General features: G+C 38.7%; 2 protein-coding genes across 5 annotated transcripts in view; one reads left to right on the top strand and one right to left on the bottom strand.

The window, feature by feature from the left end:
- The window catches only part of LOC145993843 (adenosine deaminase-like), a 31120-nt gene extending 21734 nt beyond the window's left edge, over positions 1-9386 (bottom strand). Inside the window, exons 1-4 of one of the 4 annotated variants that reach the window (XM_083129688.1) lie at positions 9326-9386; positions 7064-7123; positions 3613-3674; positions 2292-2417 (exon numbers count right to left, since the gene is read on the bottom strand). In XM_083129688.1, coding sequence (XP_082985814.1) covers positions 2292-2417; positions 3613-3674; positions 7064-7120 — 245 coding nt within the window. In that variant the 5' untranslated portion in view covers positions 7121-7123; positions 9326-9386. Of the gene's footprint in view, positions 1-2291; positions 2418-3612; positions 3675-7063; positions 7124-7310; positions 7355-9219 lie in introns of those variants that run through there. The other 3 variants (XM_083129686.1, XM_083129687.1, XM_083129689.1) reach the window with 3 other exon arrangements.
- A 2970-nt stretch (positions 9387-12356) lies between these two features.
- Positions 12357-16941, top strand: LOC145994291 (heat shock protein 70 A1-like). Its single transcript, XM_083130396.1, has 2 exons — positions 12357-12724; positions 15116-16941. Exons 1-2 carry the CDS (start codon positions 12548-12550, stop codon positions 16856-16858), a joined length of 1920 nt encoding a protein of 639 aa, XP_082986522.1. The 5' UTR covers positions 12357-12547; the 3' UTR covers positions 16859-16941.
- The last annotated feature ends 6225 nt before the right edge of the window (positions 16942-23166 follow it).

Here is a 23166-nt window from a genome sequence, read left to right as displayed (position 1 = left end):
GGCAGTTCTTATTGTTTTGTGCTTGTTCCATTATTTCTAGAGCAGTGAATAAGTATGACCAAGAAGCGTACATGTAGTTTCAATGGGGGCCTGCATGAAGAATTTAAATTCCTGCGTCACAACAAACTCAAAAGAAAATTCCTAATGATTTGGTGAATGCTAATATATTTTCTAGTTTAACTACTACTACTAATAATAGTTTTTTGATTGCCGATTTTTCAGGAAGGGGGTAAACTGACTCCCTTGGGTCAAAATATTATGGTCACCCTATAAATAAATCAAACCCTTTGCAATGAGATTTCGCAGATCTTCTATTGTCATAACTTGTAATTTTAATTTCTAATAAGTCAAGTATTAGCCTACAATCCTATGTTACTATAATTTCTGAGTTTTTTTTAACCCAACTTTAAAATAGAAAAAGGAAAGACTTCATTATTCTAGGTATACATTTAGCTTACCCTTACACAGCAATGTTACAAATTGGGTCACATATGCTACCTCATATTGATCAAACGAATTGAGTCAAAGTTGAGATTTATACTGTGAGTTAGGTTCATGCAGGGCTTCCTCCATGCCAAATTTCAGAACTTTTCAAGAGGACCAATCTGAGATATTTAATCCCGAAACTGTCAAAATTCCATAAACAGCCATGTTTGTGCCCATGCTGAAAAAAGGGTTGCATTTCAAAGTACTGATATTTTATTTGTAGACACCCTGCAGGTAGGTGTACACCTGAAACAATTTCAAGCCTTAGACTAAACCCCTTGGTTTAAAAAAATCTGGCTCAAAAATCCAATTTATTGTTACCCAAATTTTCACCATAATTTTTGTTCTTAGAATGCAATTTTGAGCAAAACATACTTGAATATCATAGGAAGTATGCTTCATTAGGTACAAAATGAATTTTGTTTCAGGTCTCTAGCGCTATTGGTAAACTACTAAATGAGAAAAAAAAAAAGCCATGTGCAATGCTGGAAAACAAAGCAATATTTTTTTTTAACATTGGTTTTGATATCTACAAACATGTACCAACATATGTACTAAAATTTTTTTTTTTTTTTCTAAAATGGTCATGCAACCACCACTGGATGGTTTGGTATGTTGAGTTGGTGTTTTAAGTCCACTTTATGCACAGTAAGGTTAATAGAAACTGGACCTACAGTTTAAAGTGGGATCCGAACCACTATTGAACCTGGGACCCCTTGATATTACAAGGCAACGATGCTACCACTACGCCATCGGGGAGGCCAAAGGTTTGGTATGGAATGACCCAATGGTGATATCTATACAGGTAGTGATCAATGAGAATACTGATATACAGGGTTTGTCCAAAAAGTATCGGGACTGGTCATAAAAATAAATTTATTGAAGATATATGTAGTGTGTGTTAAAATTCTTCAAAATATGACCCTCCTGCATCAATACACTGCTGCCAGCGCTTTTTCCACTCTTCATACGCCCCCTGGAAGTTGGCGACCGCCTCAATCATTCTGAAACGATGTCCTTTTAGGTTCTTTTTAATCCGAGGGAACAAAAAGAAGTCAGGGGGAGCCACATCTGGACCATAGGGTATTGTGCACAATGTTTGGCCAGTGCCTTCCTCACAATTAGCAACGTGTGACTGGGCGCATTGTCGTGATGCAGCAGCCAGGATTTGGCAATCTCCTTTCAGACGCGGCAGACCCTAATAATCATCGGTCACAATTGAATGCACAGTGGATTTCAGTAAATTTAACGCCTGTGCTATCAAACGAACACTTAACCGGCGATCACTGTTCAGAAGTTCTCGCACTTTGGCCACATTTTCAGCATCGATGTCAGACGTCTAGTGCGTTGCTCGTCTTTGACGTCTTCCTGGCCATCTTTGAATTTTTTATGCCACTGGACATGGCTTCGTCCTTGTATGCCTCACCGATCAAAAGTATCCGTAGCAGATTTATTCAGTTTAACACAAACTTTGATGGCACAACACTGCTCGATGGTTCGCTGCATCTTGACTCTCGACGTGAGCACTAAACACACTTTCACTTCAGGCGCGACCTACACACTCCAAATGCTCGGAGGCAACTGAGCTGGGTCTCCTAGCTCACGTGACATCCCACACCACCAATCCCACCCACAGAGAGCACCCTCCACCCCTTCTCATTGGCCGGACAAAATCAATCCCGATACTTATTGGACAAACCCTGTAAATCTGCTGAGTCCAGCCTGGAATGCATTTAATGGTTGAAAACAAAAGGTCCAATTGCCAAACAACTTCACTTTTATTTCTATAGCTGAACCATACTTACAGAATGCATGGAAGCAAAACATTGAAGCCTTGCAGAAAGTGAAACAAATCCTTGGGTTCATGAACAACAATGGCATCTATCAAGTCTTTTAAACTGCCATTTCCTGGTAACTTGATATGTTTTTTCCTGGAACAGAAATGAGTGTGAGATATGCCATTACTGAAATTTTACAATGGAAGAACTGTGCAAGATGTTATAATTTTTAGAACTTTCAGAAAACACTAAAAACAACAGCACCTAAAAAAATAGTTTTGCTCGACACATTCAGATCTCTTTACAATTGTTTCACCACATACAACAGGCAGATGTGGTTATGTTGATTGGGCTATGTAGTACGACTGAGCTGATTCTACTCTGAACCAATATCAATACCTAAACAACCCTTACTTGTAAAAAGTTCCTTAAAATGTAACAACAGAGATTTTCTTTTGCATATGTTGTTGATTATTATAGTTGATTGTGTTTATTTTACATCCATTTCTGCCACATGTGGCTAATGGCGACAATGGGGATCAATGATGAGATGGATGAAGTGACAATTAAAAACTTATATGGATGACACAAAGCAAACCTCACAGAAGATTACATTGGCTGTAGGTCCAGATGCCACAGTCTCGCTAGAGTACAAAAATGTAGCCCAAGGTGCACTACTTCGAAAAGAGGTTGACACTCAAGCACCTTCAGCAGAGTAAAGATGTATGTGGAACATGGAAACATCTCGCACAGCGATGTCCATGGAACCGTGGAAACTGCAGGCTGTCACTGTGAGTCAGTGTATGTGGTGTTGCCACGTTCCACGTACATCTTTACTCCGTTGAATAAAAATCTGTATGAAATTGGTTTCGCAATGTGAATTAACAATGATAACGGATTTTAAAAACAGATGCAAAGAGCTTCAAAACAAGATCAATATTATATTTGTAGGACTAAGACTGTTTCGCAAAACTGATAAGAATGGTTTTTTGACAAATTTTAAAAATCTCAAATTTAAAAATTGTGTTTAAAACTTTTTTACCTGCACCATATGCAAATTTCATGATGATCAGATCACCCATTTTTTATTTATATAATTTCAAAGAAAGCGATCATTTGCAAAACTAAAAAAAATGGCACTAATTTGTTCTCACAACGATAAAAAAATAGAACAAAAAATTGGTTAGCATAGATTAATGCAGAATTGAATAAGCTAAATTTTGATGTAACTCATTTCTATGTAGGTCTACTGGTTAATTTTTAATTGGAGTCCAAAGTCAAGTATCCATAATCTTCAATCCGACAGTAAATAACAAAATACGTTAATCCTTTTCAAAATTTCACTTACTTAGCAAGTTCATAAATTGTTTCATGGCGTAAGGCTCCATCTAAGTGCACGTGAAGTTCAACCTATTAAAGACAAATATGTTAAACAATTACATTTCGATCTACACAAATTTTGAGCTATTTTATATATCCATTTTTGTTCACATTTGGTAAATTTTATATCATGATTGATTTTTACAGTATGGGCACATCAGCACATAGGCTGTTTTTGCTCGTCATGCAATATAGCCGCTTAACTAGAACGAAATTCAAACCAGGGCCTACCATGGAAGTAAAATATGTCAGTTAAAAAAACTTCCTTACACAATTTTTAAAACTATTGCATGCACTCTTTACTTAACAAGAACTACAACTACACAGTTTCCAAAAATCTCCTTCCTGGCTGTGGATCCAGTCACCAGAGCCTCATTGGCTTGCAAGAAGCAGTTACCGGGGTGTACTACGTGTAAGTGAGGTTAACTTTTGGATGCCTTACCACAAGGTCATCCCTTACGCCTCAAATTTTATTTCAGATTTCATGCATCTAGGGCAAGTGGGACTAGACCCATCCATAAGCTATGAAGCATGTACTCACGGAAACACTGCGAAATAATTGGGTATAATCATCCCTGCATGAAGTGTGTGAATTAATGGGGGAGGGGGGGGGCAGGGATCCCCCCCCAAAAAGTTATCCCGGCAGAAGAAAATGATCTTAATCCCTGCCAGGGGTGTTTTTATCTCCCTCAAACAAAATGGAATTGAAAGCACACAGCATACCATTTTTTAACTATGGAACAAACACAATTGAAAAATCATTCGAGTCCATTAATGGTCCAGCCATCAAACATTGCCCTGCTGAAAAGTATGCAGATTTCTGGATTAAAGGAGAACACCATTCCGCAGCTGACCAACCTCATCGACTGACATTGGCATAACTTGGGACCTGATTTTCAGAGGGCAGAATCAAACTTTCTGCTTAACTATAAAAGACAAAAAAAAGGTAAAGTGCTTCCCTGTGCAAAGCACCATGCCATGAAAGCGTATAGGGGGTCTTGGGGGTAACGCCCCACACTTTCTTGATCTGGTCATGGGTCATGAGTGGGGGTGATGTGATCAGCATCATGCCCCTGACTGCCATTACCCCCAAGGGTGTCCCCCAGGTACCCATGTCATTCGACGCTGGGTGGGTGCAGGGGTTGCTTCCAACGTTAGAAAAGTTCCTGGATTTGAACCGGCCGGGGATCGAACCCGGGACCTTGAGCATGGGAGCATGGTAGTCAGACGTGTTACTGACTGAGCCACCGCTTAACTATAGGGAACAGAATAGGTATAATTACAGAATACCGGGAGTATCTCTGATTGCTTTCAAATTTGGTATACTCACTAATTTTGACATCAAAATCACGAATCTGTAGTTAAAAATTGGCGGTCACATCTAGAAAATGCGAAATACCGTGCATACATTACCCCTATGATTGTCGATACTAATAGTCACCATGTTTGACGATGTGGACAAGTAAAGTTCGCTATCCGTTCCATGGAGCGTTGCTTTACATGTGACTATATGGCATCTTCAGTAAATGTGGAAAACATACTTGCTGCACAAACCATTCACGTAAGGTTAGGTTAGGTTAGGTTAGGCAAGCATAGTTAAAATTCAGGGTATTCATGCACATAGTTTTTGAACGCTAATCATTGCAAAAAAATTGTAGTTTCCTTCATAAACCACCGGTGTTTACTTTGTTCACGGAACCCCTTATTTCTACTTATTTCACATTTTCTAGAAGTAACCGCCAATTTTTAACTGCAGATTCATGATTAGGATGCCAAATTTGAAAGCAATCGGAGATACTCCAGGTATTCTGTAATTGCTCCACAGAATGATTTCTCCTAGCACAAAGACTAATTATCGTATAATTTTGGAAATCATTGTAACACGAAATTCGAACCTTCCTTAAAGTAATGAGCACTGTTTGGACTCGAAAAAAAGTTGTTTATGTTGAAAAAAACAACCTTGAAAATAACCTTATGCACTTCTCATGGACAAGATATTCTCCGTCGACAAGAGACAGTAAATATTGTAGAAGCGTGGGAATGAATGTAGAAGTAAATCAAAACCTTAGTAGAAAGCATTTAGGGACTTTATTTTAATGCTAAGGGAACCAAACTAACCACGAAAGCATATTTTGAACAAAACCTTAAGTAATCGCTAAAACTCTGCAGTATGTGTTAACAGACGTACACTGAAATTAAACCATGTAAAAATTGCATTTATAGCATGATGAAATCGCAATAAAAGAAAAGGAACTTGGGCCCAGTTACAGTTTCAAAATCACAAATATTACTCTTTACTAACTTTGCTAGCTGTTTCCTAGGAGGTTAACAAAAGTCCCTTCAATTGTCAATTTTAATAATCCAGAAAATTTTGGGAGACTAAGTGCCCCTTCCCTCGCTAAGTTACGCCTATACTGACTAGTAACATTTATAAAAATTTGCACACCCAAAAACACCTACCTCCAAAAATAAAATCACAAATACCCCACTGAGTGGGCATTCCCCCAAAACCAAAAAAGCTTAATTCGCACGGTACAAGTTTACTATCCTTCGGACACATTTATTTATTTTTACAGAAGAAACTACTTACCGTAATAATTTCCTGTAGCATTGTCGAACATCGGGAAGGTGTTTTGTGTGATGTGGGAATGTTTCATAGCTGAAATTCATGTTTGTTGAAAATTAATTCTCCGACGGAGAATAGCTAGCCCCACGAACCATTGGCGCGTGGATAGCTTAGTTCTGTTAGGTTAGGAAACATAGTTAAAATTTGGTGTCGTGTTAGTATCAGGATCTAGAAATTGGAAATAATTGCGAACCATTGACGCTAGCCCCACGAACCATTGGCGCTAGCCCCACGAACCATTGATGCTAGCCCCACGAACCATTGGCGCTAGCCCCACGAACCATTGGCGCTAGCCCCACGAACCATTGACGCTAGCCCCACGAACCATTGGTGCTAGCCCCATGAACCATTGACGCTAGCCCCACGAACCATTGGCACGTGGTTAGGTTAGGCAAACATAGTTAAAATTTGGTGTCATGGTAGTATCAGGAATATATATATTTGGTTGTGAAACAAAAAATATTGCGAAAATCGACAGTTTCCATTCCGAAAACTAACACCTTATTTTCGCTTATTTTGCAATTTCTAGATGTTCTACACCTTCAGGAATGTTCCACGAAGCAGATACATAAGTACGAATGTCAAAAATTGACGAAACGAAAAAATTAGAGGTGTCCGAAGGATAGTAAATTTTTACCATTCGCACAGTGCCTGTATCGGTTTTTAGTATAGCATTAAAGAATATACAAGAATGCAAATACTTACAATCATAAATACTTATGTGCCATACATGCAACTGTTTCTAAAACTAGCACTATTAATACTCAATAAATAATTTAAAAAAAAATATTACTCTGCTCTTTGGAATCTTGGATAACACCTTCTCATGTGTTTTTTGTCGACTAAGCATCTCCTGAAAAAAAAAATGAGGGTTGAATTATTCCAGAAATTTTATAACAAGTTATAAAAACACATAACACAAGGTTTTGCGAATTTTCATATGAGGTTTCGTGGTTGAGACCAGATATTACATGATCAGGTGCTTAAAGCATTTAGAGATGCTATTTTAATGGAAGGAGACAGCCCTAAACCTGACCCACCTAACCTAACAACAAAAAGATCAGGTAATTTTATTCATTGTGTATTAATGCTAAGAACCCTAACCTAACAACAAAAGCATTGGTAAGAATTGACAATATAGAGAAATTCTCCAATTTTGTTAATTTTCGGTATACTAACTAATTTTGGCCTCCTAATCACGAATCTGTTGTAAAAAACCAGGGGTCACATCTGGAAATTGTACATTTTGATTAAACATTGTTCATTAGCCCCAAAAACCATCCACGGGTACCCACAAACCATTGACGTTAGCCCCCAAAACCGTACACGGGTAGCCCCACAAACTATTGATGTTAGCCCCAAAAACCATCCACGGGTAGCCCCACGAACCATTCACATGAGCTAAGGTTAGGCCTGTTAGGTTAGGTTCCATTAGCACTCATTTCACCCCTAAATTCATCGAAAAAATAGGGTTCGTCCTAAAATTGAACATCATAAATCATTTTCTTGTAAAACAACAGCGTGGTTGGAAACAATGACAGGAGATTACATTTTCGTTCGTAAAACTACGCATATATACCTATATATATAAAAAGAATTCAATCGGCTTTTTTTTTTCAAATTTCCAGACGTGACCCCCAATTTTTTACAACAGATTCGTGATTAGGAGACCAAAATTAGTTAGTATACCAAAAATTAACAAAATTGGAGACTTTCTCTATATTGTCAATTCGCTCCAAAGCGGTAAATGTTTATTATCCTTCGGACACTTGTGGGGCTATGTGTCAATGGTTCATGGGGCTATACGAGAATGGTGTGTGGGGCTACGCATATTCTTTTCGAAACCCATTTTGGTAAATTTCTCGTATCGGACAAACGGATTTCTTCAAATTTACAGGAGAAATTACTTACCGAATGCAGTTTCTTTAGACTTGTGGAAGTTCGGGGAAGTGTTTTCTCGCATCGTTCATTGAATTTTGCCGGTAAATCATCTATTTTTCGATATAAATGTGTGACCGATGCACGAAAGCTCTTGCATCCATTTACTTCCAGCTGGATGTAGCCTGTGTGTGATGACGTAATCCCGGTCAGTGTTTCCAAACACGTGTTTTTGTAACTGAAGAAGGTACGTTTCCGCAAATTGTTTGTGGGGCTATGTGTCAATGGTTCGTGGGCTATGTGTCAATGGTTCGTGGGGCTATGCGTCAATGGTTCGTGGGGCTATGCAAGAATGGTGTGTGGGGCTATGCATATTATTTTTCAAAACCAATTTTTAACTATTGGAACCTATTGTGACCCTACCTAACCTAACCTTACTGGAAATGGTTTGTGGGGCTATGTATGAATGGTTCGTGGGGCTATGCATCAATGGTATGTGGGGCTATGTAGGTATTTTTGGGTGCAGTGGGGTGGAAACACTGCATGCCGAGTACGGTAGTGAAACTGTGACCGCCATTTTGCATGTTACCGAAGGCAAAAAGAAACGAAGAAAACTTACTCGATATGTCGCAAATAGAGCTTATTTTCGTGAAATAAGCGAAATGCCACCTTCAGCAATGTTTCTCAATGAAGAATACGTAAGTACGAATATTCAAATTAAATGAACTAGCAAATTTCATCCGTTTGTCCGATACGAGAAATTTACCGTTGAATTTCCGCTATAAAACATTCCCACATCACACAAAAAAACCTTCCAGATGTTAGACAATGGTACACGAACTTCTTACGGTAAGTAGTTTCTTCTGTAAAAAACTACGAAATCTGTCAGAAGGATAGTAAAAAAGTACCCCCAATAGTCCTATAATACATGCTAAAAATCATTAAACATTTGGAACAGTTTCCCAAAGCTCTACCTTTTATTGATTGATAAATAAGCAAGAAGGATTTTTAATACACGTTAAACTAAGTGTTGTACAACTTTTCTTTTTAAATAGTTGTTATGCTACGTACATAGGATTGCGGTTCTTGCCTAGTTTCGTGGTACCTGAACAATAAAACCTACGTTTTTTCGTCACTGCAATTAATAATCAGGTGTAATAGTAAAAGAAAAGCGTACTTTGTTACTAAATGATTTTAAAAAAAATCACACTTAAAAGTATATCGTTCAACCTCTAAGCCCCGCGACAGGTTAACCTTGCAGCAACATTTCGCATATATAGACCCAAGTGTGCGCGCAGAAAATAGTTCCGCTGCAATACTGCGGATTTTCTCACTGTCTGTGATATGAACAGCTCAGCGGTTAAGGTGAGACTGGCACGGGGATGCTGAGTGCCTCTCTAGAGTGGATTGACACATAAAACCTGCTGCAAAGTTAACCTGTCGCGGTAGTCCTCTACGTTTCGTCCAGCGTTGCCAGGTCAGATTTTTAAAAATCGGGAGATCGTGCCCTGAAAAATCAGGAGATCTGCTTAAAGAATCAGAAGAACAAATAAAATAATAGCGGATTATCAACGTTCTGGGGGGGGGGTAGAGTGGGAAAAGCTTTCCACTATCATTATTGAACATAAATTATTAATTTTAGATGTCAACAAATAAATTTATTACTGTTATGTTAATACAAATTTTATTGTGAATTTGCACTTCAAGGGGCACGATAACCCCACCCTATTAATTCACATAAGGTAAAGGTACGACGATCGGGTGGCCAAAACTGAGGGGGTGCAAGGAGTGCCCCCCCCCTAATGGCCGGCACTGCCCTTACACATTGCTAAAAGCAGTGACATTACTGGAAAAAATCCGACCTCGATTTTCTGTTCATCTCACAAATATTCTAAAATAAATGGTTGTGACTGTGCGTTGATTTATGTATGTACTTGGGGTTTAAAAGTTTATGAAAACATTTCGTGATTTTTGTGTTAACTAAGACTAGAGCTTGAGCCACTACGCATTCGGGGATATATATTTTTAAATACTCTACCAACACCTTAGATTGCTTTTATTTAAAACTAGCCAAAGTTACAGCATAGAATAGTTACAGGGTGTAAGAAAGCCCACACCTTTTTTTTAACAACACGTTCAAAGCATACTCGCATTAATGGTAATGGAGAAGGGCTATCATGCCTAAACCCCCGAAATATCCTTGAATTAAAACTTTTCTTGCATTCACGGAAGGTAACCAACCAGTATTAGACAGATTGATTGATTGATTGATTTGGTTTATTTTACTTCGCATCTGCCATATTTGTCTGCCATCAATTTCATCATACCATCACTCATCCTCGTCTTCGCGATTAGCCAAAAGTGGCAGAAATGCGAAGTAAAATAAAGCAAATCAATCAATCGACAGTTTACTAAGAGCTTTTGTAATGTGGACTCCCATTTTTATCAGTTAAAAACCTGAACCTGTATCATAGAAAACTACGCATATACACCTATATATATATATAAAAAATTCAATCGGCTTTTTTTCAAATTTTCAGACGTGACCCCCGGTTTTTTTCAACAGATTCGTGATTAGGAGGTCAAAATTAGTTAGTATACCGAAAATTAACAAAATTTGAGACTTTCTCTATATTGTAAATTCGCTTCAAACTTTACATGAAACATTAATGATGACACTGTAATCCAAGAAGTCATTGATCAATCAAGGGATTCCTATTTGTTTTTCGGCTGTCAAACACATGTATTTCACCAACACAATATTTTGCAAAATGGTTAACATTACCAGTAAGCAAACATTGTCTGTATTGATGCAAGAGTCTTTCATTTGAAGCAAATGGAATCCGTGGTGGAGTAAGGGACCCATTTTTTAATGTTTTAACAAATAGGTCTACAAAAAAGTACAAATTTTTACACAATTCATCAAAGTGTAGATAATATATAACCATTATTATTTAATTAATTTGATGTTTCTTGCATAACACAACACATTGGTGTTGTTGGATTCTTGTTAGATTCCTTTGTGCGTAAAAATCTTGCATACTGGAAACTAGAGGGAATCATTATGAAGCATGATTTATGAAGGGCTCCCTTAATCAGTTCTGCAAAGAGGCCCAAAGCTGTTGGTACATATTAATAGTCTATTAACATTATCGACCTGTAAATATCAAATAGATACAGTCCCTATTAGCCTATTTATGTTAAACTTTATATTATTTGGCAATCTGGAAAGTTCATTATCGAAATATTGCTATTTGATGTTGCTCGAAGTTTTTTTTGTTCGTTGGAGTTTCAAGATGTCATCCCTTTTCTGTTACTTATCTCTTTTGGGGGACTGGCAATTGCCTCTGTGTACCCTGCTATATCTGCTAATGCGACACAATATATTAAAAATTTGCCCCCTCTAGGATTGACTTCGCCCCCCCACCTAGAAATAATTCCTGGCTACGGGCCTGGGACTCTTCCAAACCAACCTTTAAATGCAATAAATTTATTTATCAGAAAAAGCAGACGAAGTCATTTTCGATAATGTGGAAACCAAATTACGCCTTCATGCAAAAAACGAAAAGACCAAAAACTTTTCTTCCGAAAAATATGTTGCTACAAATAAAAAATTACAAAGTGTATTCTAAATTACTGAATAAAGATTGAAATAAAAGCCTTGCCACACTGTGGGACACAATTTTCGTTTTTAAAGTTTTAATTTTAAAATGTCTAGACATTCCTATTGCGCCTTAGCTATGTTAAACTAACCTGTTAAAACTAATAGTTTTATACATAATAGATGAATGTGAGCGAAAATACATTATTAGTTACGGTGTTTTGGTGTGGAAAACATTAACGTAATATAAACAGTTGAACAACATGAATCCGAATAAACGAAAATAAGACCGATAAAATTATGAACACATTCCTTGTAAAGATGTGTGACGTAATCACCAAATCTGTTTTTTCTTCATGATATGAGTAAGTTTTCTAGTTCCCAAAATAAACGATAAATCACTTTTATTTTGGTACTTTAGGCTTAGTTTCTGTTGACACTTGATATTCGAGAAACTTCTCCACCTTTCCTGCAGGTTCTCAACGCTACTAGGCGTTGCTGTGGCAACGACACTCCTCCGACTTTCGACCAATGAAAACACAGGATCCGCTCACGTTTGGACCGCTCTAGAGCTTACTCGAAACAGCCTCGAGAACTTTCGTGACGTCACTCGAATAACAGCTGATTTCTATATATAACGAATTCGTCGCGAAAGGCGGCAGTTTCTATCAGATAGCAAAAAGCGAACAGTCAAGCAGAAGCCAAGTAGTGAAGGCTATTCTGCAATTGTTTTACGAGTGATACACACAAAATTACTTCTGTTTGTGTTGGTGAAAGTTGAGAAGTGACAAGGACGAAATGGTTCGAAAAGTTCCAGCGATCGGCATTGATCTGGGCACCACGTACTCCTGCGTGGGTGTGTGGCAGCAGGGAAAGGTTGAAATTATTGCCAATGACCAGGGCAACAGGACAACACCCAGCTACGTCGCTTTCACAGACACCGAAAGGCTAATTGGAGATGCCGCCAAGAACCAGGTAAGTGTCGAATGACATGTGCAAACGAAACCTAAGGGGAAAAAATCTGTTTTCTATCAATAGTTTAATAGACTTGCATGTTCACGAAACTATTGAAACTATCTAATCTAGACAACAGCTAAAGCAAATCACGTGAATGCTCAACCATTAACTTGCTCTGTTTCGCAATTTCAATTTTGCAATGTGAGACAGGGTGTTATCTTTCCCTCCATGATTTTCTTGTGCTAAATCTTTAATCCCCCCCCCCCCCCCCACACAGACTATCCTCTTAATGCTACGTCTTGTCTACCAAGAGAAAGTAAACTGGACTCCCCCCCTTTTACACCCAATCGTCGCTATTGCTTTTTATTAATATAATGTGGAGTAGCATTTAGCCAATGTTACTGATTTTATATTACGGAAATTTCGAAATTTTAAAAATCCCAATGTCATTGTCACATTAACAAATTTTGAAATGAGATTAATTTAATTTGTGGTAGTTCCACTGCAGGAGGGTACAGGAAAGTGCTTGGTGTATTATTTTTTAATATTAATATTACTCTGAGTTGTTTATGCCATGTACGATAGAAATGATAATGTAGAGAGCTCTTGTGTAGACACTTTGGCCCAACAATGTGTTTAATCTTTCTATTTCTCCAACCTCCCACTTACTTCGGCGTTGACAAGCCTTCAAAATAATATTGTGAAGTTTAATTGTTTGGTTTTCAAGAACAGATTTCTTCTCTCGGCAAAGGCATACCAAAAGAGAATTAACTAATAATAAAAAGCATAATAATTCTAAATCTCGTCATTCCGGGAGATAACAAAAGTATTTTCGGGAGATTGAGGTTGATTGCGGAAAACTCCCGGCTATTCCGGGACGGTTGGCAAGCCTAATCTTTAATCATTATGTCAGGCTTGTCTGGTTTTCAGTAAATAATAATAAACTTAATAGTGGTAACTTGGATCAAGATATTGTGTGTTCAAATACTGATGGTTGAATACAATTTGAAACTGCTCAGCTTGAAAAAATATCAAATCTAAATATCATCAGAGGCCAAAATCCCTCTTAACACTCGTTGAAAATAAATAAATGTTTATCATTCTGGAATATACTTTGATATTTTCGCAGCCTCTCCAGTTACAATTCTAATGTATATCTGCCCTATGATGATATCCATATTTCAAAATTTTGAAAAGATTCTCTCAAATGATCACCTACTAGTAGTTCAGCTATTTTGAAGCTTCAGTGAGACAACTGGTTGCATAACCTGACATCTCATCTTTATTCATCATTAAGAAGCAGTAGCAGGGGCCAGGGGGCTGAGCCCTCCTGGAACTAGGAACTCTTACCATCAACCCTCCCGGCACTGAGGTCAACCCCCTTGACATTAGGTAAAGCTATTTTGTGTAATTTGTTTGCAGTGAAAAGTGAAAATGTAGACAGCAGATATTATTTTGCTCACAACTTTGGTGAAGGTTAAATTCAGGGCGCATGAACAGCAATTACATTCATTAATTTTATTTATAGGAAGTCTTAAGTAGCGGCAAGTATTTAGAAGATTCTCTTCTCCAGACTTCAGAAAGTTTCTTCACAGGGGGAGCTTCTTTATCTGTACCTTTGTTGCCCCTGTTGCGATCTCTCATTTATACAGAAGTCTGTGACTTTGATGTCATTATGCAAATTCCCTCCACATCTGCGTCAAAGGTTAACAGCTCCCAAGTTTTGCGAACGAAGGTTAGTTTTATTGTTTCGGCCAGGGAGTGGAATGTACGTTAGGCACTATGATTTTTCTTGTGTAATATAAATATCTGTATCATCAAAAGTAGTATGGAGTGTGTAGTAAGGGATGATTTCAGTAGCAGCCAATTAAAATTTCAAGTGATATTTTAAAAGATATAGACAATGTAGTATTTGTGTGATATTTCTAAACTTTATGTAACTTTTCTGGCTACGGGCCTGAGCAGTAGTGGTGGCGATTGGGTGCCAAAACTGGAAGGGGGGGGAGGAGAGTTTACTTTCTCTTGGTAGACAAGACTTAGAATTAAGATATCATAATGCTGAGCACATGTCCATTGGTGTGAATAGAACCAATTTTAGGGCCTCCATGATGGCATAGTGGTAACGACATTGCCTTATAATCAAGGAATCATGGGTTTAATATCTGGTTAAAATCCCACTTTAAACTGTGAGTCCAGTTCCGAAGTTTGTTTGTGCCTAAAGTTGAGTTGTTGATTTTTTTACAAAATAAACTATTTCTACACTTATCAGGGTTATTACTACTTTGTCAGTTTGTTCTTGCTATCATGTTTAAATTTTATATGTATGTTAAAGTTGGCACATACGCAGCTTTTTGTTTATTCTACATGTGGCCAATATTCTCAAAATATGTCTCTCTTGTTTCTTTTCAGGTGGCCATGAATCCAAAGAACACAGTCTTTGATGCCAAGAGGTTGATTGGGCGACGTTATGATGACCCTAAGATCCAGGCTGACATCAAGCACTGGCCATTCACTGTCACCAGCGACGGTGGGAAGCCAAGGCTCCAGGTTGAGTACAAGGGGGAAACAAAGAGGTTCAATCCTGAAGAAATCAGCTCCATGGTGCTCACCAAGATGAAGGAGACAGCAGAAGCCTATCTCGGAGGAAAGGTAACAGATGCTGTGATCACTGTCCCTGCTTACTTCAACGACTCTCAGCGACAAGCCACAAAGGATGCTGGTGTAATCGCAGGACTCAATGTGCTCAGGATCATCAATGAACCGACAGCCGCTGCCCTTGCTTACGGTCTGGACAAGAACTTGAAGGGCGAAAAGAACGTCCTGATCTTCGACTTGGGAGGAGGAACGTTTGATGTGTCCATTCTGACGATTGACGAAGGCTCGCTGTTCGAGGTGAAGGCAACTGCAGGAGACACCCACCTTGGGGGAGAGGACTTTGACAATCGATTGGTGAACCACTTTGTTGAGGAATTCAAGAGGAAATACAAGAAGGACCTGACGAGCAACCCGAGAGCCCTGAGGCGCCTTCGTACAGCATGCGAAAGGGCCAAGCGTACTCTCTCCAGCAGCACGGAGGCCAGCATAGAGATCGACGCCCTTTACGAGGGAATCGACTTTTACACAAAGGTTTCCAGGGCTCGCTTCGAAGAGCTCTGTATGGATCTCTTCAGGTCGACGCTTCATCCAGTGGAGAAGGCTCTCAACGATTCCAAGATGGACAAGTCTTCCATCCACGACGTGGTTCTTGTTGGAGGCTCCACCCGCATACCAAAGATCCAGAACATGCTGCAGAACTACTTCTGCGGGAAGCCACTGAACATGTCCATCAACCCAGACGAAGCAGTGGCATACGGTGCAGCAGTCCAAGCAGCCATCCTGAGTGGAGACCAGAGCAGCGAAATCCAAGACGTCTTGCTGGTGGATGTCGCTCCTCTTTCCCTTGGATTAGAAACGGCAGGTGGAGTAATGACCAAGATCGTGGAGAGGAACTCCCGAATTCCCTGCAAGCAGACTCAGACATTCACCACTTACGCCGACAACCAACCAGCTGTCACGATCCAAGTGTTCGAAGGGGAAAGAGCCATGACCAGAGACAACAACCTTCTGGGAAAGTTTGACCTCACGGGCATCCCGCCAGCTCCAAGAGGAGTTCCGAAGATAGAGGTGACCTTCGACTTGGATGCAAACGGCATTCTGAACGTGTCCGCCAAGGATTCCAGCACCGGCCATTCCAAGAACATTGTGATAAAGAACGACAAGGGTCGCCTGTCGAAAGAAGAGATCGACCGGATGGTTTCGGAAGCAGAGAGATACAGAGAGGAAGACGAGAAGCAGAAGGAAAGAGTGTCCGCTCGGAATCAACTAGAGAGCTACATCTTCAGTGTGAAGCAGGCAACGGAGGAAGCTGGTTCCAGGCTTAGTGAGTCTGACAAAGAGAAGCTTCGTTCAAAGTGCGATGAGGTGTTGAGGTGGCTGGACAGCAATTCACTGGCTGAGAAGGCAGAGTACGAGCACCGCATGCAGGAAGTACAGAGAGAGTGTAGTCCTCTCATGACGAAGCTGCACCAGGGGGCTCAACAGGGTAGCAGCTGTGGGCAGCAAGCTGGTTATCAGAACTTCAGACAGGGCCCTACAGTGGAAGAAGTTGACTGAGTGCCGAAAGCGTTTGTGAAATAAATTGTGTGTTCGTCAGTGGATATATTGATACCAAAGAAATGTATGTATATGTACACAAATAATGCTCTGATGTATGTTTTCAGACAGTATTTCTGTTTGTAATGTTGGATTTCCAAGCATACTCAAAAACTATTCCAAGAATATTTCAAACATAGAATATTTATATTTATTGATTAGCTTTTAATAAATTTATATATTAAAATAGGGTGTTTCATTTCTTACATGAGTGTGTTGGTATTCATACAGTGAATGATGAGTGACAAGGGAGATCTTGGTGGTTGTTCTTGATTTTTTGTTTAAAGTCCACTTTGTGCACAGTAAGGCTAACCGGGGCTGGACCTACAGTTTAAAATGGGATCCGAACCACTATGTGCCTCCACCTGGTATCAAACCCCTTGATTACAAGGCGACGACGCTACCACTGCGCCATCGGGGAGGCCCTTGAGATATTGATAAAAGCTTAACTTTTCTTGTATGGACATATTATATGCACTGTAAGTATAACTTATTTACACTGAACTATGGTTTTCACAAGCATAGGAGACACTATTTTGGTATTGTAATAGGAGAAATCTCGCATTTTCTTCTATTGTTTCCAAAGCAGAAGAATCATAATTGATTTTAACTTTGTTTTTAAGTTCACTTTATACACAGATAGGCTAATCGTGACTGACGAATCCGAACCAGTAATTGTATATGTCCCCACCTGTCATCCAACCTGGGATTCTTTGATTACAGAGCGATATCATCGGGGAGGCCCCAGATGGTTTTTAAACTTAAACAAAACTTTACTTTTTATGCCTGCAGTTCAAGACTAAAAGACTAGAATTTAAACTTAATTGAAAATTGTGCTCTGGAGGAAGGCATTATATTGATGATGGGATGTATTTTACGTTGCCTTTCTGCTCCTTTTGACTAATTGCGAAGATTAGGATGAATGATGATAAGATGAAGTAGATGAAGGGGCAATCACAAACACGTATGGACAACACACAACAGAAGTCCCACAGAAAAATACACTGGCCACCGGCGCCAGAGCCTCGTTAGTATGCAAAATACAGTCCAGGATGTAGACGTGGAAGTGAGGTTGACATTTGGGTGTCCTCAGAAGGCATTAGAATTGAATTGTTTTAAGTCACATTTATGCACAGATAGGATAATCGGTACTGGGCCTACAGTTTAAAGTGGAATCCGAACCAGTGTGCAATGTGCCTCTTCCGATTAGGAAGGCATTAGAGATGGGGAAACGCAAACGCAGAGGAATTTCCCCCCTTCTCATGGAATTATGTATTGTACACCAAACGGCGAAAGAAACAGTAGGCGAATTGTCCACCACTATTTTCTTTCTGTCTGAATTACACAATGTGTTGACAATGAATTGAAATAAAGACGTCAATAAGCAGAGAACATTGCCTGCTTCGAACCAACATAGTTTCATTTAAAACAACACGGGATAAAAAAGTAATGAAAATAGCGGTGGACAATTTGCTTACCATTATCTTTGCCGTTGACTACCAAGATATGTGCATAGTGAGAAAATATGGGCTAAAGGAATCCCTCTCCCTTTTCTTCCCTCCTCAATATGTATCCTGATAGCTACTCCAAGAACAACAATTTCATCTGATGCAGAGTAACATTTTTAAAACCTGTTAAAAAGCTAAACTTGACAATAGGCACACAGTTTTTTAAAAAAATATATAAAAATCATTTCATGAATAAAGTTGTATTTATTGCAAGTACAAGGTTATGCAAATTTTAAATTGACTGATTGCCGCATTATTGTTAATTTTTAGCATATGCAAGAGAGTATCTTGATTTAAAGCAGGGGTTCCCAAACTTTTTCGTTCCACCGTGCTCTTAGTGTTTCAAGATGTTTCCGCGGCGCCCCAATCAGAATGTAGGCCTATCTAACACTTGCAATGCTCAGTTAGTGCGGTTAGGTTGCTTGCCTTAAGAGCCCGTATCAACGCTGGTGATGATACCTAAAAAATAGGTTCTTGCAACGTTCTGTGCTCGAACATTCAAGTGTGTCGCATTTAAATTTTACTGAGTTAAAGATCAAATATGAAATTTGTTATGTCGTTAAGCCTTTTTTTAAATACATTATTTATTACGTAGTTTTCCTTATCTCAATTTCGTAAAATTCACTTGCTCGCCAAATGTAAGTAATAACTTAAATCAACATTTTAAAGCACAAGAAAGCTTCAACTGTTCTTCTACAGCAGGAGTTTCCAACTGGCGGCCCGCGGGCCGCATGCGGCCCCAGTTGTCTTTTTCTGCGGCCCGCGAAGCCAGTTTGCAAAATACATTAATTTTATTTATTTTTATTAAAATACGTTCTTTTTTACTGAAGGAACGGATGCTCTGTGAAGAAAGACAATATCACAGGTAGAATTGATTTTGCAGTCAATAATGATAATCAGAAGAATCTAAAGTGACGTAGCTTTCTCTTCACACCATGCATTCCATCCCTTCGCTATGTGGAATGAACTCGTCTGCTTCCGCGAAGGCTTCACTCTTTGTGTTCAGAAACAAACTGCAGAGAGGCGCTATAGAGATCTGTTTAACTACGCACGAAGTACGAAGAGATTTCCAGTGTTCCAACTCGGATTGTACTGTGACTGATTGTTAAAGTTTGTGCAAATATCGAAATGAGCAATATCTACAAAAAACGTAAGATAGAAAATGAAAATAGCTTCTCTCCAAACTTGAATTGTGTGATTTGCAAGGCTATGTATTCCTTCAAACTAGGCAAGAAAAGGGGCCAGAGTTTTTCAAATACCTTTCAAAAGAACGCTTTCCAAACCTTCGTAGTTCTGGGCAAAGAATGACATCGATGTTCGGCAGCACATACACGTGTGAAAGTGTTTTTTCTTCAATGAAGTTCATCAAGAACCGCTACAGAAGCCGACTGGCAGATTCTTCACTGCTTCACCTTCTGAGACTTTCAAATACAGAAATTCAAATACAACTTTAATAAAAGAAGCAGATCGGGCTCAATTTTCACATTGAACACTTACTATGAAGGATTCTTATTTGTATGGTGTGTCTTTAATTTCTTTCAATTCATCAATAAGTATTGGGTTTTTGTGAAATAAATTGTAATTATACAATTTTGATTTGTAATTCCATTGTTTTATTGCCTCATTTTAGAAATTTAGGTCATGCGAAAGTAGCCTACTACATTTTCAGTTTAGTACTTATAATTTTTGTAATTTTTAATCCCCCCCCCAAAAAAAAAAAATGCGGCCCGCCTATCAACTGCTGGATATAATTTTGGCCCTCCGACCTTTTGAAGTTGGAAACCACTGTTCTACAGCAAAGAAATGAAACTGATCTTACATAATTTTCTTTAGAATGTCTGTAGTTTTTCGACGTACAGAGCAATGTATGTAAATTTTAACTTCGACTTTTCTAAGCTGGTCGCGCTAGCCGTTTCCCCCTCTGTACCGCTGGCGCTCCTATTGACCCCCCTTCTCACTCCTCGGCTGTCCCTTTTTTCTTTCACAATCGGCTTTCCCTTCCTCAAGTGGCAAGAAAACCGCATGCTGAGAGCTAGGAAAAGAAAAAAGAAGGCAGGGGAAGGTTTTGGGGGAGAATCAATGGTTTGGGCGATGCTTGTAAACAGTTCTTCACTACGCGATATCCTAATATTAAATCACGATGGGTTTGTAGTGCAATGACAACAGTGAAGGACGGTGGATTTCCCCAGTATATTGTTCACAAATGGGAAGGGCTGATTGCACAGACTGAAGTACACCTTTACAAAAGGTTTGCCCGCGAAAGAAAAATTGTGCCAAATTATAACTTCTTTTTGTGAGAACACGATAGTCCATTACCAAGGGATTTTTTTAGGGGGAAGGTGACTGTAGGTAAATATTGTGTAAATTCTATCTGGTGGTGGATTATCAACCAGTCACGCAAATGAATGACTTTTTAGCTGTGGATCATAAATAAGTTCAATGAACGTTCATTGTCAGTTTGAGATATTTCTGAGGGTCAATGGTAAAAAAAATACTTGATGATCTGTTATGGAAATAGTGCTATTTTTAAACATTTTGAACGTCCGTTCAATTTAATTTCGATTTGACTCCTTTCATGATTTGTAAGTAGGGGGATAAAATATATTTACTTAATACTTGACTGCGTTATTTTTTCACCAATTACATATATATATTACAGTCAGACCCAAGGATAAATCGTGTCATCTGTGTCATCATATACAAAAGTACTTTTAGGCATAGGTCTTATGTAAAATAAAATACATTAATTATGTTGTTTTTTTCTTTTCCAAAGACATTATTTAGTGGAATAATATGACAGACTTGCTATTGATAATGACCATACAAAACACACCATAAAAATTGCATTCACTTTCAACTTTCTGAGTCCGGCCACCGTGGGGGAGTGGTTAGAACATCGCGCTACGACGCCAGGGCTCCTGGGTTCGAATTCCGGCTTGGGCGCGGATGACTGTGAGTGTCCATTCATCAATTTCATCAATTCATCACTCTTCCCCATCTTCGCAAATTGGCCAAAAGTGGCACAAAAAGCGAAGTAAAATGAAGCAAATCAATCAATCAATCAACTTTCTGGATATACGACAAATAACACTATGTAATGTAACACTATTTCTGTATAGGCCTAAGGAATTTTAGGCGTGCTCAGATCCTCCGACTATGGGGAGCAAGGGTCTTGATAAAAGTTAGCTTACGAAATAAAACCCTCATTCCATCTAACTGTTTTTATTACATTGATGGGCACAAAACACGGTCGTGTGTGTCCCGGCGCACCTAAAATCACTTTATTAGATGAATTTCAACTTCATTGTTCTCTGCTGGCGCTTTATTTTCCATCTCTGTCGTTCAAAGACTAATTTACGTATAAACGTGGATTAGTACCGCAAATTCAAAACAACTACACATAATTTATTCATGTGCAATATATGGACAATTTATTCTGCAGACACATACAGATAATACAACTAAAGAATACAATATATGGAGGTGTTAATAAGAAATTTGCTAGTGGGAGAGTCCAATTACATAGGAAGTAATACACTACCCATCCCCTACGTAGTTACTTGGAACTTTCGTCGGTTTGAAAATAGTATTTACTTTTATTTCTATAAAAGCATAATGTTGTTTAAGAAGGGTTATAAGATTCCTCTGCACTAAATTTCTAAGTGAGACTATTAAGCAACTTCTCCCTCACCCCCTCATGCAAAGAGTGTGAATACTTTTTTGCTGAAAATGGAAAATGAACCACAGCAACAAACTAATGAAATACGTCTGTTTGTATGAACAGCTGCAGAATTATCTACAAACTTGTTGAAAATCACAATTTTGCTAGCTTGTGCTCATTGGACAAAATACAAAGAGGCAGGGACGGCGCTACAAAGAGGTTAGGGGGGGATGAAACCCCCACAACAGATCTAAGCTCCCTTTAGCCCCAGATTTTTATAGTACGGTAGACACCTTGCGATCGAAAATTAAAGAAGTAGAAGCTATCTTACGTAATATTTTCCATTATAAAACTTCCCTTAGGGCAAGGCCATTGCAATGTTCAAGTACATTTCCTGCTTTTATAAGATCGCAAGATTATTACAACGTGTTGCACGTAAAATCGTGGTTGGAGGTAGCAGCTGCAGATCTGCATGGATCAAAAACGGACATTGATTATTTAATACGTACTAAGTGATTGTTAAATCACAAGTCTCCATACTTGCCAAAAAAAATTGCAGATACTCTGCTGCCTATCTGGTAGGTGGATGTGTTCAGTGGCTGTGGGATTGCTGTTTGGTTGTTGGAGGGTCAAACAATGATGATAATACGATGCCTACGAAGCTAAATGTTAACAATTATTATCCTATGTAAATCATGTCACTATTTTTGGAACGAGTGTGAAAAAATATTTTTTATGAGTTGGAGGATATTACCAATTCTATTGTGAAGGTAACATTGAGAGAACAAACATATTTTCAGTGCAAATTCACCTACACTATGAGACAAAAGCATTGACTATCAATATCATTGACATAAATCAATGGATACAGTTGCAGCTCTCGCACTGGGCAGAAGTGATTAGTACTGAAAATAACAACCAATAGTTTTATATGTGTTTCACATCTGATTCTTCTCCATGCAATAGTAATTGGCCACTCGGCATAAATTATTTTCCAACGTCATAAATAATAATTTATTAACATGTACACCTAGGCTTTCAAGGAATAAAACTGCCCAAGCTTGCTGATTTTTGCACTGAATTGCAATGTTTAGTTGCAC

This window comes from Lepisma saccharinum, chromosome 10 (assembly GCF_977018435.1).
Source record: "Lepisma saccharinum chromosome 10, izLepSacc3.1, whole genome shotgun sequence".
NCBI classification, from domain to species: Eukaryota; Metazoa; Arthropoda; class Insecta; order Zygentoma; family Lepismatidae; genus Lepisma; species Lepisma saccharinum.
This window is presented reverse-complemented; position numbering and strand designations above follow the sequence as displayed.